The sequence below is a fragment of the Pristiophorus japonicus genome, chromosome 13 (assembly GCF_044704955.1).
Source record: "Pristiophorus japonicus isolate sPriJap1 chromosome 13, sPriJap1.hap1, whole genome shotgun sequence".
Lineage (NCBI taxonomy): Eukaryota > Metazoa > Chordata > Chondrichthyes > Pristiophoridae > Pristiophorus > Pristiophorus japonicus.
The window spans coordinates 52,610,577-52,623,673 of NC_091989.1; the positions used below are offsets into that span (position 1 = coordinate 52,610,577).

General features: G+C 41.0%; 1 protein-coding gene and 1 long non-coding RNA gene across 2 annotated transcripts in view; both read right to left on the minus strand.

The window, feature by feature from the left end:
* Nucleotides 1-314: 314 nt before the first annotated feature.
* Nucleotides 315-1,727, minus strand: LOC139278571 (uncharacterized). Its single transcript, XR_011596305.1, has 3 exons — nucleotides 1,685-1,727; nucleotides 1,340-1,399; nucleotides 315-371 (listed from the first exon to the last, which is right to left on the minus strand). It is a non-coding gene; the product is annotated as an uncharacterized lncRNA (long non-coding RNA).
* Nucleotides 1,728-2,046: 319 nt separating this feature from the next.
* Nucleotides 2,047-13,097, minus strand: part of LOC139278095 (mucin-2-like) — an 85,435-nt gene continuing 74,384 nt past the window's right edge. Inside the window, exons 41-49 of the mRNA XM_070896753.1 lie at nucleotides 11,399-11,458; nucleotides 11,032-11,091; nucleotides 10,685-10,744; nucleotides 10,096-10,158; nucleotides 4,496-4,837; nucleotides 3,302-3,361; nucleotides 2,962-3,018; nucleotides 2,398-2,457; nucleotides 2,047-2,114 (exon numbers count right to left, since the gene is read on the minus strand). Of these exons, the coding sequence (XP_070752854.1) occupies nucleotides 2,047-2,114; nucleotides 2,398-2,457; nucleotides 2,962-3,018; nucleotides 3,302-3,361; nucleotides 4,496-4,837; nucleotides 10,096-10,158; nucleotides 10,685-10,744; nucleotides 11,032-11,091; nucleotides 11,399-11,458 (830 nt within the window). The remainder of the gene's footprint in view (nucleotides 2,115-2,397; nucleotides 2,458-2,961; nucleotides 3,019-3,301; nucleotides 3,362-4,495; nucleotides 4,838-10,095; nucleotides 10,159-10,684; nucleotides 10,745-11,031; nucleotides 11,092-11,398; nucleotides 11,459-13,097) is intronic.

Here is a 13,097-nt window from a genome sequence, read left to right on the forward strand (position 1 = left end):
AGCAATATTTGCATAACTGTTGTGTTGCAAAAGAAATCTTTCAAGTTACTGGACAAAATAAAATAGGAAAGAATATTAACGGCCACAACATGTCAGCGAGCATCCTTTGACAAGATTTGATAACGATTGCATTGGAATTTGAAAGTATGCAGAGTATCCCTGTCACCATGGAATGTAAATTGTATGTTTCATTCAAAAAACAGTAAAATATTACGAACTAGTTATGTGAGTAAGCAAAGACTCCGGTGTCTGGCAATGGTTGCAACTTGTGTCACTGGTCTTGCTCCTGGATATTGAAAGAAGCCATCACTCACCCGGTGTGGAGCCAGTGGTGGACCCGGTTGTAGTTGTTTTCACTGTTGTTGTGATTCCTTCCGAAGAACAAGAAAAGTAATCACAACCACATCAATACAATGTAAATTCCTATAATATTCTAGTGGAGTTCCTCCATAAGATTATTTAATTACACTTTCTGCACGTGGTATGGAAAAATGCAGATTCAGCTGGCTAGGTTTTCAACCATTTTCAAACAAAAAAAGGATCTACAAGACTGAACTAATGGACTCACATTGTTTGAAATTTGAATTTGAGAAAAGCAGACTGATGTGAACAGACTTGCTGGTGTCTATTGAAAGAAGGCATCACTTATCCATTGTAGTAGTGACAGCAATAATATGTGTGGTTGTTATCTCTTTTGTTGTGGTTGTCACTTCAGAAGAAAAATAATAACAATCAAAACCACAGCACTCAAACTTGAAATCCTGTGGGATTGTGAGAGTTTCACCAGTTGGCTATTTTATTGATACTAAAGTGCAAAGAATGAGAAAAATGTTTTACTACAGCTACTGACTAGATCAACCTTTTTCTCCTTTGTCAGTAAAAAAAAACTTTGAAAGTGCCAAGACAACATTTATATAATTGGTTGTGTTTGAAAAGAACTATTTCAAGTTACTAGACAACAGACAAAAAGGGAAAAGTATTAAAAAGCACAACATGTCAAGGGGACAGCATTAGATAATGATTCTACTGGAATTTGCTAATTGTACATTTCATTCAAAAGTCAGAGAAATATTCAGAAGAAGTTGAGCCAACATTGGTGAGTAAGCAGAGACGAAGAGAGGCACAGACGTGCACAGACATGGACACGGTATTTCTCATGCTCAGACTCTGATCTGGCTTCATTCAAATAGTTAAGTTGTCAACCATTTCTCTCTGGAAGGAATGAGCTAAATGTCCACAAGGGGTGAAGTAATGGACTTCCACTGTCTGAGAGATGTTAAAACAAGATAACTTGTGTCACCGATCTTGCTGCTGGATATTGCAAGAAGCCATCACTCACCCAGTGAGGAGCCAGTAGTGGGCCCAGTTGTAGTTGCTTTCACTGTTGTAGAGATTCCTTCTGTAGAGCAAGAAATATAATCAAAACCACTACATTACGACAAAAATACTGACAGTATTCCTCTAGAGTTTCTCCAAAGCACTATTTTATTGCTCTTGCTGCAAACATTGTTGAAAAAAACTAACTGCAGATTCAGAGGTCTTTAAATATTTAATCATTTCCCCTCAAAATGAAAGATCAACAAGACTGAACTAATGGAGTGGCATTGTCTGAAAGCTGAATTGGGGAAAAGCACACTGGTGTGAACAGACTTGCTGGTGTATAGTGAAAGAAGACTTCACTTACCCGTTGTAGTACTGCCAGCAATATTAGGTGTGGTTGTTGTCCCTTTTGTTGTAGTTGTCACTTCAGAAGAAAAATTAAAATATTCACAATTACTACACACAAACTTGAAATCTTGCAGTATAGAGAGAGTTTCAACAATACGCTATTTTATGGATACTGAAATGCAAGTAATGGGAATTTCTATTTGCTAGTGACTAACTAGATCGCTTTATTTCTTCTTCAGTCAAAGGATAAAAGAAAGTAAAATATTACAACCAAGTTACGTAAACGTTAGTGAGTAAGCAGAGACCCCACTGTCTGGAAATTTTTGCAATAAGATAACTTACGTTACCGGTCTTGCTACTGGATATTGAAAGAAGCCATCACTCACCCGGTGTGGAGCCAGTAGTGGACCCGGTTGTAGTTGCTTTCACTGTTGTAGTGATTCCTTCTGAAAACCAAGAAGAGTAATCAAAACCACATCACTACAATGTAAATTCCTACAGTATTCCTGTAGAGTTCCTTCATAGCATTATTAAAGTACACTTTATGCACATGTGATATTGAAAAATCCAAATGCATATTCAGCTGGCTTGGTTTTCAACCATTTAGAAACAAAAAAAAGGTCTACAAGACTGAATTAATTTACTGACATTGCCTGAAAGCTGAATTAGAGAAAAGCACACTGGTGTGAACAGACATACTGGTGTAGAGTGAAAGAAACCATCACTTACCTGTTGTAGAACTGACAGTAGACAGAATTGTGGTTGTTGCCCCTTTTGTTGTAGTTGTCGCTACGAAAGAAAAAAAATATTTAAAACGGCTGCATTCCGACTGCAAATCCAGCAGTGTTGATAGAGTTCCACCGCTAGGTTATTTTATTGGGAAAAGGACATAATGAATGAGGAAGTAATTGACGACAGCTACTAACTAGGGTTCCGTACTTCAAATACTGAAATGCAAACATAAACACGAGACCGACAAAGTAGTATTTGCATAATTGGTTGTCTTTCAAAAGAACAAAAGAAAATCAGAAAGAATATTAACGGCCACAACGTGTCAGCGAGCATCCTTTGACAAGATTTAATAATAATTGTATTGGAATTTGAAAGTATGCAGAGTATCCCTGTCACCATGAAATGTAAATTATACGTTTCATTCAAAAGACAGTAAAATATTAAAACTAGTTAAGTAACCATCAGTGAGTAAGCAGAGGGTCCACTGTCAGGAAGTTGTTGAAACAAGATAACTTGTGTCATTGGTCTTGCTCCTGGATATCGAAGGAAGCCATCACTCACCCGGTGTGGAGCCAGTGGTGGACCCGGTTGTAGTTGCTTTCTCTGTTGTTGTGATTCCTTCAGTAGAGCAAGAAAAATAATCAAAACCATTACATTACGACAAACATACTGATAGTATTCCTCGAGAGTTTCTCCATAAGGCTGTTTTATTGCTCTTCCTGCAACTGTTGTTGAAAAAACTAACTGCAGATTCAGATGTCTTTATATTTTCAACCATTTCCTCCCTAAAAGAGTCTACAAGACTGAACTAATGGAGTGGCATTGTCTGAAAGCTGAATTGGGGAAAAGCAATTGGTGCGAACAGACTTGCTGGTGTATAGTGAAAGAAGACTTCACTTACCCGTTGTAGTAGTGCCAGCAATATTAGGTGTGGTTGTTGTCCCTTTTGTTGTAGTCGTCACTTCGGAAGAAAAAGAAAAACATTCAAACACTGCACTCCAACATCAATCCAGCAGTATTGAGAATTTCACCAGTATTTTGTTGTTTGTTATTCGTTGATGGGATGTTGGCATCACTGGCAAGGCCAGCATTTATTGCACATCCCTATTTGCCTTTGAGAAGGTGGTGTGAGCCTAAAACCACTGCAGTCTGTGTGGTCAAGGTACTCCCACAGTGCTGTTAGGGAGGGAGTTCCAGGATTTTGACCATACGATGATGAAGGAATGGCGATATATTTCCAAGTCAGGGTGGTATGTGACTTGAAAGAGAACTTGGAGGTGATGGTGTTCCCATGCGCATTGTGCCCTTATCCTTCTATGATTTAAATCACGGGTTTGGGAGGTGCTGCTGAAGAAGCCTTGGTGAGTTGCTGCAGTGCATCTTGTAGATGGTACACACTGCAGGCACGGTGCACTGGTGGTGGAGGGAGTGAATGTTTAAGGTAGTGGATGGGCTGCCAATTAAGTGGGCTGTTTTGTCCTGGATGGTTACGAGCTTCTTGAGTGTTATTGGAGCTGCACTCATCCAGGCAAGTGGAGAGTATTCTATCACTATCCTGATTTATGCCTTTTAGATGGTGGAAAGGCGTCGGTGAGTTAAGAAATGAGTCACTCACCACAGAATACCCAGCCTCTGACCTGCTCCTGTAGCCACGGTATTTATGTGGCTGATCCAGGATATTGGTATTGGGGGATTCGGCGATGGTAATGCCGTTGAATGTCAAAGGACAGTGGTTAGATTGTCTCTTGTTGGAGATGGTCATTGCTTGGTACTTGTGTGACGCAAATGTTACTTGCCACTTATCAGCCCAAGTCTGAATGTTGTCCAGGTCTTTTTGCATGCGGGCACGGACTGCTTCATTATCTGAGGAGTTGCGAATGGCACTGATCACTGCAATCATCAGCGAACATCCCCACTTCTGATTTTATGACGGAGTGAAGGTCATTTATTGATACTGAGGCACGAATGATCAGGACATGTTTAACTACAGCTATTAACTATTTATCCTTACACCTTTGACTGCTTGATGTAATTAGTCAGCTTTGATTTAACATACGGAATACATTATTAATTTGGACACAAGTTTCTCATTTACCAGAAACCATATTTGTACTGCTGGTTGTTGTGGTCATTGCTGTTTGTTTCTCGCAGCAAACTCGAATTTGGTAGTCATAACAAAACTTGGACTCCTGCAAATCATTTTCTGAGACTATGCAGGTGAGACCCGTGTCTTTGTCGCACGTCACATTGTCTGGTGAGTCGCTTATTGGCCTCTCAGGTTCATCAACGAATTGACAGTGAATGATAGTAATTTGATCAAAAGGGGAAGAACAGTGTTTATTGTTTCGGGGGTCTAGTAATTCATAATCGCCTGGGCTGTCACTAGAAGGTGTATGTTCATTAAACCAGCGGGACCATTCGCCATGGCAGACAACCTCTGTAACAGAAAAGGAGGAGAACATATTAGACCGTCATGATCCAACCAAAACTATGAAACATAAATATGAGAGCAGCAAGGCAGCAGTTGCAGAGTGTTCGAAAAGAAGTCTTTCATACAACTGGACTAAAACAGGAATAGGCACAATATTAGCAACCACAAAATGTCAAGGAAACAATTTTTGACAATATTTGTAAATTATTCTATTAAAATTTAGAAGTATGCAGCCCATGAGCATCATTGTGACGTGCAAATTGTACATTTGAGTAGCTGCTTCAAAAAATATCATTAAAAAGTTGAATGTGAGAATAAGTGGAGACTAAATGAGACAGAGATGGCAGCAGAAAGGAATTTTATAGATAAAACTGTATAAGCATAACTGCTCTTCGGGGCAAGATTGACACAAAAGTGGTTTTGTCATTCTTGTGAAAGTGCCATTGCTTGCAGATTGAGATGTACTGAACTTTTCAATTAATTCCATTCCAAAGGATTGGGCAACAGGTCTGCAGGGTTGAACTGAGGGACTGGCAGTAATAAAGCCCTCCATCCAACCCCCAGTGGGCTACTGTTCCACCGAGTGGACTACTGTAGTAATGCAACTACTGATGTAAATACAATAAAAGGATCATGTAGCAAGGTCACATGTCCTGCCAACCAACAGAGAGACTTTGAGAGGTTCTTTGTTTTGCAGAACAGCTAAAAATCCAAGGTAAATTACAAGCATAGTTAGCTGAACTGTTGACATTGCCAGAGTCCAGATGGCTGCGCCTATGTGAATAATAGGGCATTGGGTGAGTTCCATCATGACCGAGAGACTTTCGGAGCATATGTGGAGCAGCTAGAAACATTTTTAACCGCGAATAGTATCGTCAAAGTCCCTGCTGATGAAAACCATAACCGGACGATTTTAGAATGGAAACTGGCTATTTTCTTAATGAAGTAGGCCATGAGGTACATGAAACTCTGAAAAATGTACTGTTCTGGTCAAGCCAAAGGACATGCCAGTGATGGAGGTTAGAACAGCACTACAATCCTGAGCCCCTGGAAATTGCTGAAAGTTATCGTTTTGGAAAATGAGGGTATCAATGAGTACATTGTAGGTTTAAAAAAGCTACAATGCCATTCACTGGCATTTCGGAAAATTTCAGGACCAAGCATTGCATGACCGCTTTGTGGGATGAAAAATGAAGGAATCAGAAGAAAGTTGTTGACAACCCCCAACTTGACTTGATTTAGCTTGTCAGACAGCTATGTCGATGTGTATGGCACTTCCGAGAATTTTGCACCTTTTCCAGTCGTCAGACAACTGAGATGAATCGCCTACAGGTTATAAGTAAAAGGCAAGAGCAAAATATTGCAGATGCTGCAATCTGAAATAAAAACAGAAAATGCTGGAAATCTCAGCGGGTCAGTCAGTATCTGTGGAGAGAAACAGAGTTAACGTTTCGGGTCGATAAGCCTTCGTCAGAAAGTAAAAGGCAGTTGGGCCCCAAGGCCTCAGCAACTGGCCATGGTAACAGTACATTGAAGTCATGCTATCGGTGCCTGGGACAACACATTCCTCAAAACTGTCCATAAGTGAAGGCAGAGTTTTTCTTCTGCAAGAAAACAGGACATCTTGCAAACGCATGTCGACTGAAGAGCAAACCGACTTTCAATGGTAGAAGTAGATATCACGAGACACTACATCGCATGGAAGACGAGTAACAGGACGAGGTGGTTCTGGAGATACACGTTATTAGGTGCACAAGGGTATCTAACAATAATTCGCGACGTATTGTCATGTAAGTAGACGTGGCAGGAACCGGGATATCCATGCAAATCGACACTGGTGCATCCGTGAGCGTAGGACCGGAATTGCTATATTTTGACAAGTTACCTGATTTTCCACTAGAGAAATCGAAGATAGAGCTGTGAGGCTACTCAGGAGAGAAAATTCCTGTTGTAGGACATATCACCATACCGGTGAAATACAAAGATCAGTTTCAGAGCTTGCCTCTCACAGTAGTGGCAGGAGACAAGCCTGCTTTGGTAGGTAGAAATTGGTTGGATCGAGATTTTTTGCGTGGAATCGAAATTTGCATCGAAAGATGACGTCATCAAGCAGTATCCGAAAGTGTTCCGCGAAACAGGCAGTCCACCCAAAACCTCCAGGCCAGTGTCAGAGAACAGAAGGACGCTAGACCAGTTTACTGCAAGCCACATCCCGTACCATATGCACTCAAGGAGAAAGTTGAGCAAGAAATCAAAAGATTAGAAACTGAGAACATTATCTCCAAGGTAGATCTAAGTAATGCTGATGCTATGCCAAGGTTACCATCCCCATCACAAGTTACAGCCAATAGGGAAGAAGTGTTCTATTTTTCACACATTGATGAGCTGCCAGTCGCAGCTGAAGAGATTGGTCGAGTTACCAAACGTGACCCAGTTATATCAAAGGTGTATGATTACATCGCAAATGTCTACCAAACCAGGTATCAGAGGAAGATATTCATCCATACTTCGTTCGTAGGAATGAATTATCAGTGGATAAAGATTGTATCATGTGGGGTGCAAGAGTAGTTATCCTAAATAAGTTCAGGCCCAAATTGTTAGGAGATCTTCTTGACCAGCACCTGGGAACGTGCTTGACCAAGAGTTTTGCACACAGTTATTTATGGTGGCCAGGTTTAGATAAAGATATAGAATACATCATTAGTCAGTGCACAACATGTCAATTGGTGAGCAAGAAACCACCAACAGTATTATTACAGACATGGAAATGGTCTCCCACGGTGTGGCAAAGGTTGTATGTAGATTTTGCTGAGCTAGAAGGACAACAATTGTTCATTGTGATGAATAGTCATTCAAAGCGGGTAGAGGTATTTTTGATGTGGAAAATAACGTAAAACATGAGACAATTTGCCAAGATTTTTTTCTTTATATGGCTTCCCAGAAGAAATTGTGTCTGATAATGGGCTGCAATTTTGTTCAGAGAATTTGCAGTTCATGAGCAGAAACGAAGTGAAACATACCAAAATTCTGCCGTACCACCCTGCTTTAAATGGTGCAGCAGAGCGCACAGTACAAATTGTAAAACGTGCACTCATCAAGCAAATGTTGGATCCAAATCCAAGGAAACGGCAGTTGTCGTTGGATCACAAATTGGCAAATTTTCTAATTACTTATCATAATGGTCATATTTTAACTACAGATGTGGAAGGAGTTGAAAGTTGGAATGATTCGATTATTTCTGATGAGTCAGATAGTTTTGTTACAATTAGAGTACCAGTAGCAAATGCTGCATCAGATGTACTAGAAACAAGTCCAAGAGAAAGTCAGAATTTAATTCTGAGTCTGAAGTTGTAGCGAGTCAAAATGTAGATCAAGGACTGCCCTGGAGAAAAACTCTCCTCAGGTGCAGCTTGGAATGAGACTAAGTTCTACAACAAGTTTGGACAGTTCTGCTCGAGAGCGAAAGTATACTCTTCGAAATAGAAAACCAGTGATTAAGTTTGATTTGTAAATGTGGAAAAATAAGTCCATATCTTTTTGTTGTGTATACCATGCAAGTTATGTATAATGATTATTTTGTTATGATTACTTCTTCATTAAGTAGGTAGAAGTGCAACAGAGCTCCCCCTAGTGGACTACTGCTCCACCTAATGGACTACTGTGGTAATGCAACTACTGATGAAAATGATATTACAATAAAAATACCGACATTATTCCTCTGGAGTTCCTCCATAAGACTATTTTATTGTTCTTGCGGCAAACATTGAAAAAACTAACTACAGATTCAGAGGTCTTTAAATATTCAACCGTTTCCCTCCAAATGAAAGATCTACAAGACTGAACTAATGGACTGGCATTGTCTGAAAGCTGAATTGAGGAAAAGCACACTGGTGTGAACAGACTTGCTGGTGTATCGTGAAAGAAGTTCTCTTGAATGCATTTTAAGAATTTTGTACCCTCTATACCCTTCACACTGTATTTGTCCTAATCAATATTAGGAAAGTTAAGATCCCCTACTATTATTACCCTATGGTTTTGGACTTCACAGCAATTTTCCTACATATTTGCTCGTCTATCTCCCTCCCACTGTTTAGGGGTCTATAATACACGCTCAGCAGTGTGATCGCCCCTTTATTATTTTTCAATTCGACCCATATGGCCTCATTTGATGATCCCTCTAACATATCATCCCTCCTCATCACTGTAATAGTTGCTTTACTCAATACTGCGACCGCTCCCCCTTGCCACTTTTTAACCTCTTTCTGTCTTGACTGAAAATCCTGAAACCAAGAATATTGATCTGCCAAACCTGCCCCTCTTTCAGCCATGTTTCTGTAATGTCTATAATGTCATACTCCCAAGTAGCTACCAGTGCTCTTAGCTTATCCGCCTTATTCGCTATACTCCTTGCATTAAAGTATATATCAATTAGCACAGGAGGACCTCCTTGATTACTACTTACTAACGCTTGTTTTCTCTGTCTTACAGATTCGCTTTCTAATTTCTTGCTATCAAATTTCTGATTTACTTTCTTCCCTATTGAATTTGTTCTCAGGTTCCCATCCCTCTGCCAAGCTAATTTAAACTCTCCCCAACAGCACTAGCAAAAGTCCCCACGAGGATATTGGTCCCGGCGCTATTGAGGTGCAGCCTGTCCAGTTTGTACAGGTCCCATCTCCCCCAGAACCAGTCCCAATGCCTCAAGAATTTAAAGCCCTCCCTCCGACACCAACTCTTAAGCCATGTGTTCATCCTCTCTATCCTTCTATTGCACTCATTAGCACGTGGCACCGTTAGTAACCCAGAGGTTACTTCCTTTGAAATCCTACCTTTTAATTTTCTTCTTAACTCCCTGATTTCTGCCTATGTCATTGGGCCCAATATAGACCATTACTCGAGCTGCTTACCCTCTCCCCGCCACCCACTCTCCCTCCCCCGCCCCCCCCCCCCGCCAGAATGCCCCGCGTCCGCTCTATGACATCCTTGATCCTGGCACCAGGGAGGCACCATACCATTCTGGAGTCACGTTTACGGCCGCAGAAACGCCTTGCTATTCCCCTAACTATAGAATCCCCTATCACTAGAGCTCTTTTATTCTTCGTTCCAATGTTCAGATGTTTTTAAATTTTCAACCCATTTCCCACCTGAAGAAAAAGTCTAGAAGACCGAACTAATGGACTGACATTGTCTGAAAGCTGAATTAGAGAAAAGCACACTGGTGTGAACAGACTTGTTGGTGTATAGTGAAAGAAAACTTCACTTACCCGTTGTAGAACTGCCAGTAGACAGAGTTGTGGTTGTTGGCACTCTTGTTGTAGTCGTCACTTCTGAAGACAAAATATATATTTAAAATGGCTGCACTCCGACTGCAAAGGCAACAGTGCTAATAGAATTTCACTGCTAGATTATTTTTATGGGGAACTGAGATGATAAATGAGGAAATTATTGACTACAGATCATAACTAGGTCTCCTTACTTCAAATACTGAAGTGCAAACATAAGCACAAGGCCATGAAAGCAGCATTTGCATAATTGGTTATGTTTCAAAAGAAATCTTTCAAGTTACTGGACAAAAGAAGATCAGAAAGAATAATAGCGGCCACAACCTGTCAGCGAGCATCCTTTGACAAGATTTGATAATGAATGTATTGGAATTTGAAAGTATGCAGAGTATCCCTGTCAACATGAAATGTAAATTGTGCGTTTCATTCAAAACACAGCAATATACCGGAAATAAGTTAAATAATCATTCCTGAGTAAGCAGAAACTCCAGTGTCTGGGAATTGTTAAAACAAGATAACTTGTGTCACTGGTCTTGCTACTTACTGGATATTGAAAGAAGCCATCACTCACCCAGTGTGGAGCCAGTAGCAGAGCCGGCTGTAGTTGCTTTCACTGATGGAGAGATTCCTTCTGAAGAACAACAAAAATTATCAAAACCACTTCAATACAACGTAAATGCCTCTTGTATCTTTGTAGAAGTCCCTCATGAGACTATTTAATTACACTTTCTGGAAAACTGATGTTGAAAAAAAATTAACGTAGATTCAGGTGTTTTTATATTTTCAACCATTTCCCCCCTGAAGAAATTGTCTACAAGACTGAACTAATGAACTGACATTGTCTGAAAGCTGAATTTGAGAAAAACACACTGGTGTGAACAGACTTGCCAGTGTATATTGAAAGAAAACATCACTTACCCGTTGTAGTGGTGCCAGCAATATTAGTTGTGGTTGTTGTCCCTTTTGTTGTAGTTGTCACTTCAGAAAAAAAATATATTCACAATTACTACACACAAATTTGAAATCCTGCAATATTGAGAGAGTTTCATCAATCGGCTATTTTATTGATACTAAAGTGCAAAGAATAGGATTTTTTTTTTTACTCGTGGCGAACTAGATCCCCTCATTTGTCGACCAGTCAAAGGACAAAAGACAGTAAAATATTACAAACAAGTTAAGTAATCGTTTGTGAGTAATCAGAGACTCCAGTGCCTGGGAGTGGTTGCAACAAGATAACTTATGTCACAGGTCTTGCTCCTGGATATTGAAAGAAGCCATCACTCACCCGGTGTGGAGCCAGTTGTGGACCCGGTTGTAGTTGCTTTCACTGTTGTAGTGATTCCTTCTGAAGAACAAGTAAAGTAATCAAAACCACATCAATACAATTTAATTAGTATAGTAGTTCTGTAGAGTACCTCCATAAGACTATTCAATTACACTTTTTTCGCATGTATTGAAAAATCTAAATGCAGATTCAGATGGCCAGGTTTTCAACCATTGTGAAATGGAAACAGAAAACAGAGAGTCAGGATAAATTGGTCATTTTCCAGTTGGCAAACAGTGGCTGAAGGGACCAAGTGTAATGTAGCCACATTTGCTGATGATACAAAGCTTGGTGGGAAAGCAAATTGTGAGGAGGACACAAAAAATCTGCAAAGGGATATAGACAGGCTAAGTGGAAGGGCAAAAATTTGGCTGATGGAGTATAATGTGGGAAAATGTGAGGTTATCCACTTTGGCAGAAAAAATGGAAATGCATATTATAATTTAACTGGAGAAAAATTGCAAAGTGCTGTAGTATGGAGGGACCTGGGGGTCTTTATGTATGAAACACAAAAAGTCAGTATGCAGGTACAGCAAGTAATCTGGAAGGCAAATGGAAAGTTGGCCTTTATTGCAAGGGGGATAGAGTATAAAAGCAGGGAAGTCCTGCTGCAACTGTACAGGGTATTGGTAAAGGCACACCAAGAGTACTGTACAGTTTTGGTCTCCATATTTAAGGCAGGATATACTTGCATTGGCGGCTGTTCAAAGAAGGTTCACTCGGTCGATTCTGGAGATGAGGGGGTTGACTTATGAAGATAGGTTGGGCCTATACACATTGGAGTTCAGAAGAATGAGAGGTGATCTTATTGAAACATAAAAGATAATGAGGGGGCTCGACAAGGTGGATACAGAGAGGATATTTCCACACATAGGGGAAATTAAAATTAGACGACATAGGGGCCTAAATTCACTGTCCCCGAAGGGACGGCTACCGCGGAGTTTGGGGGGGGGGGTGGGAGACCGATAAAATTGATCGGCCAACGCGGTCGGGTGATTTTCACTCCCCGAGCCATATTCAGCTCGGTGGTGGGGGGAGGGGGGAGGAATTTGAGCGGTGTACACTTGCGCCATAAACGGCGCGGTGAAGCCGCTGTAAAGGAGACTATCCAGTGGAGAGCTCTGCAGCGTGCGGGCCGCGGGAAAGTCACCAGGACCGGAATTATGAGCTTCAAAAAGGTAAGCCTTTTCCCAGCGGTGCCCCCGCAAGGTATTCGAGTCAGAGCTCGAACGGGACACCGCTGGAGTGTTGCTGTGATCGGTAGGGAAATCGTTTTATTAATTTTAGTATTTTTATTTAAGATTACAGCATCCACTGTAATTTATCTTTTAATAGTTCGATTAATTGTTTTGGCTCCATTCAACCTGCTGAGTGCTGCTCAGAGGTTTTCACATACTCCTGTATTTTTGTACAACTTTCAGGTCTGACTCTTTAGTGGAGTCCTGTGGGCTGCAGAGACCTGCTTGGCAGGGTTCACCCTGAGGATGGGAGGTGTTGGTAGGGTGACCCCTGGTACACCTGGTCAGAAGCAGGGCAGCACACAGGAGAAGGCATCGCCATCAGCACCGTGCAGATAGGCAGCGGGCAAGGGAGGAAGCAGCCATGATTCCTTCATTCTGCGCCAGACCAGCGTGCCCGCCATGTTCACCAGCCTGAATCA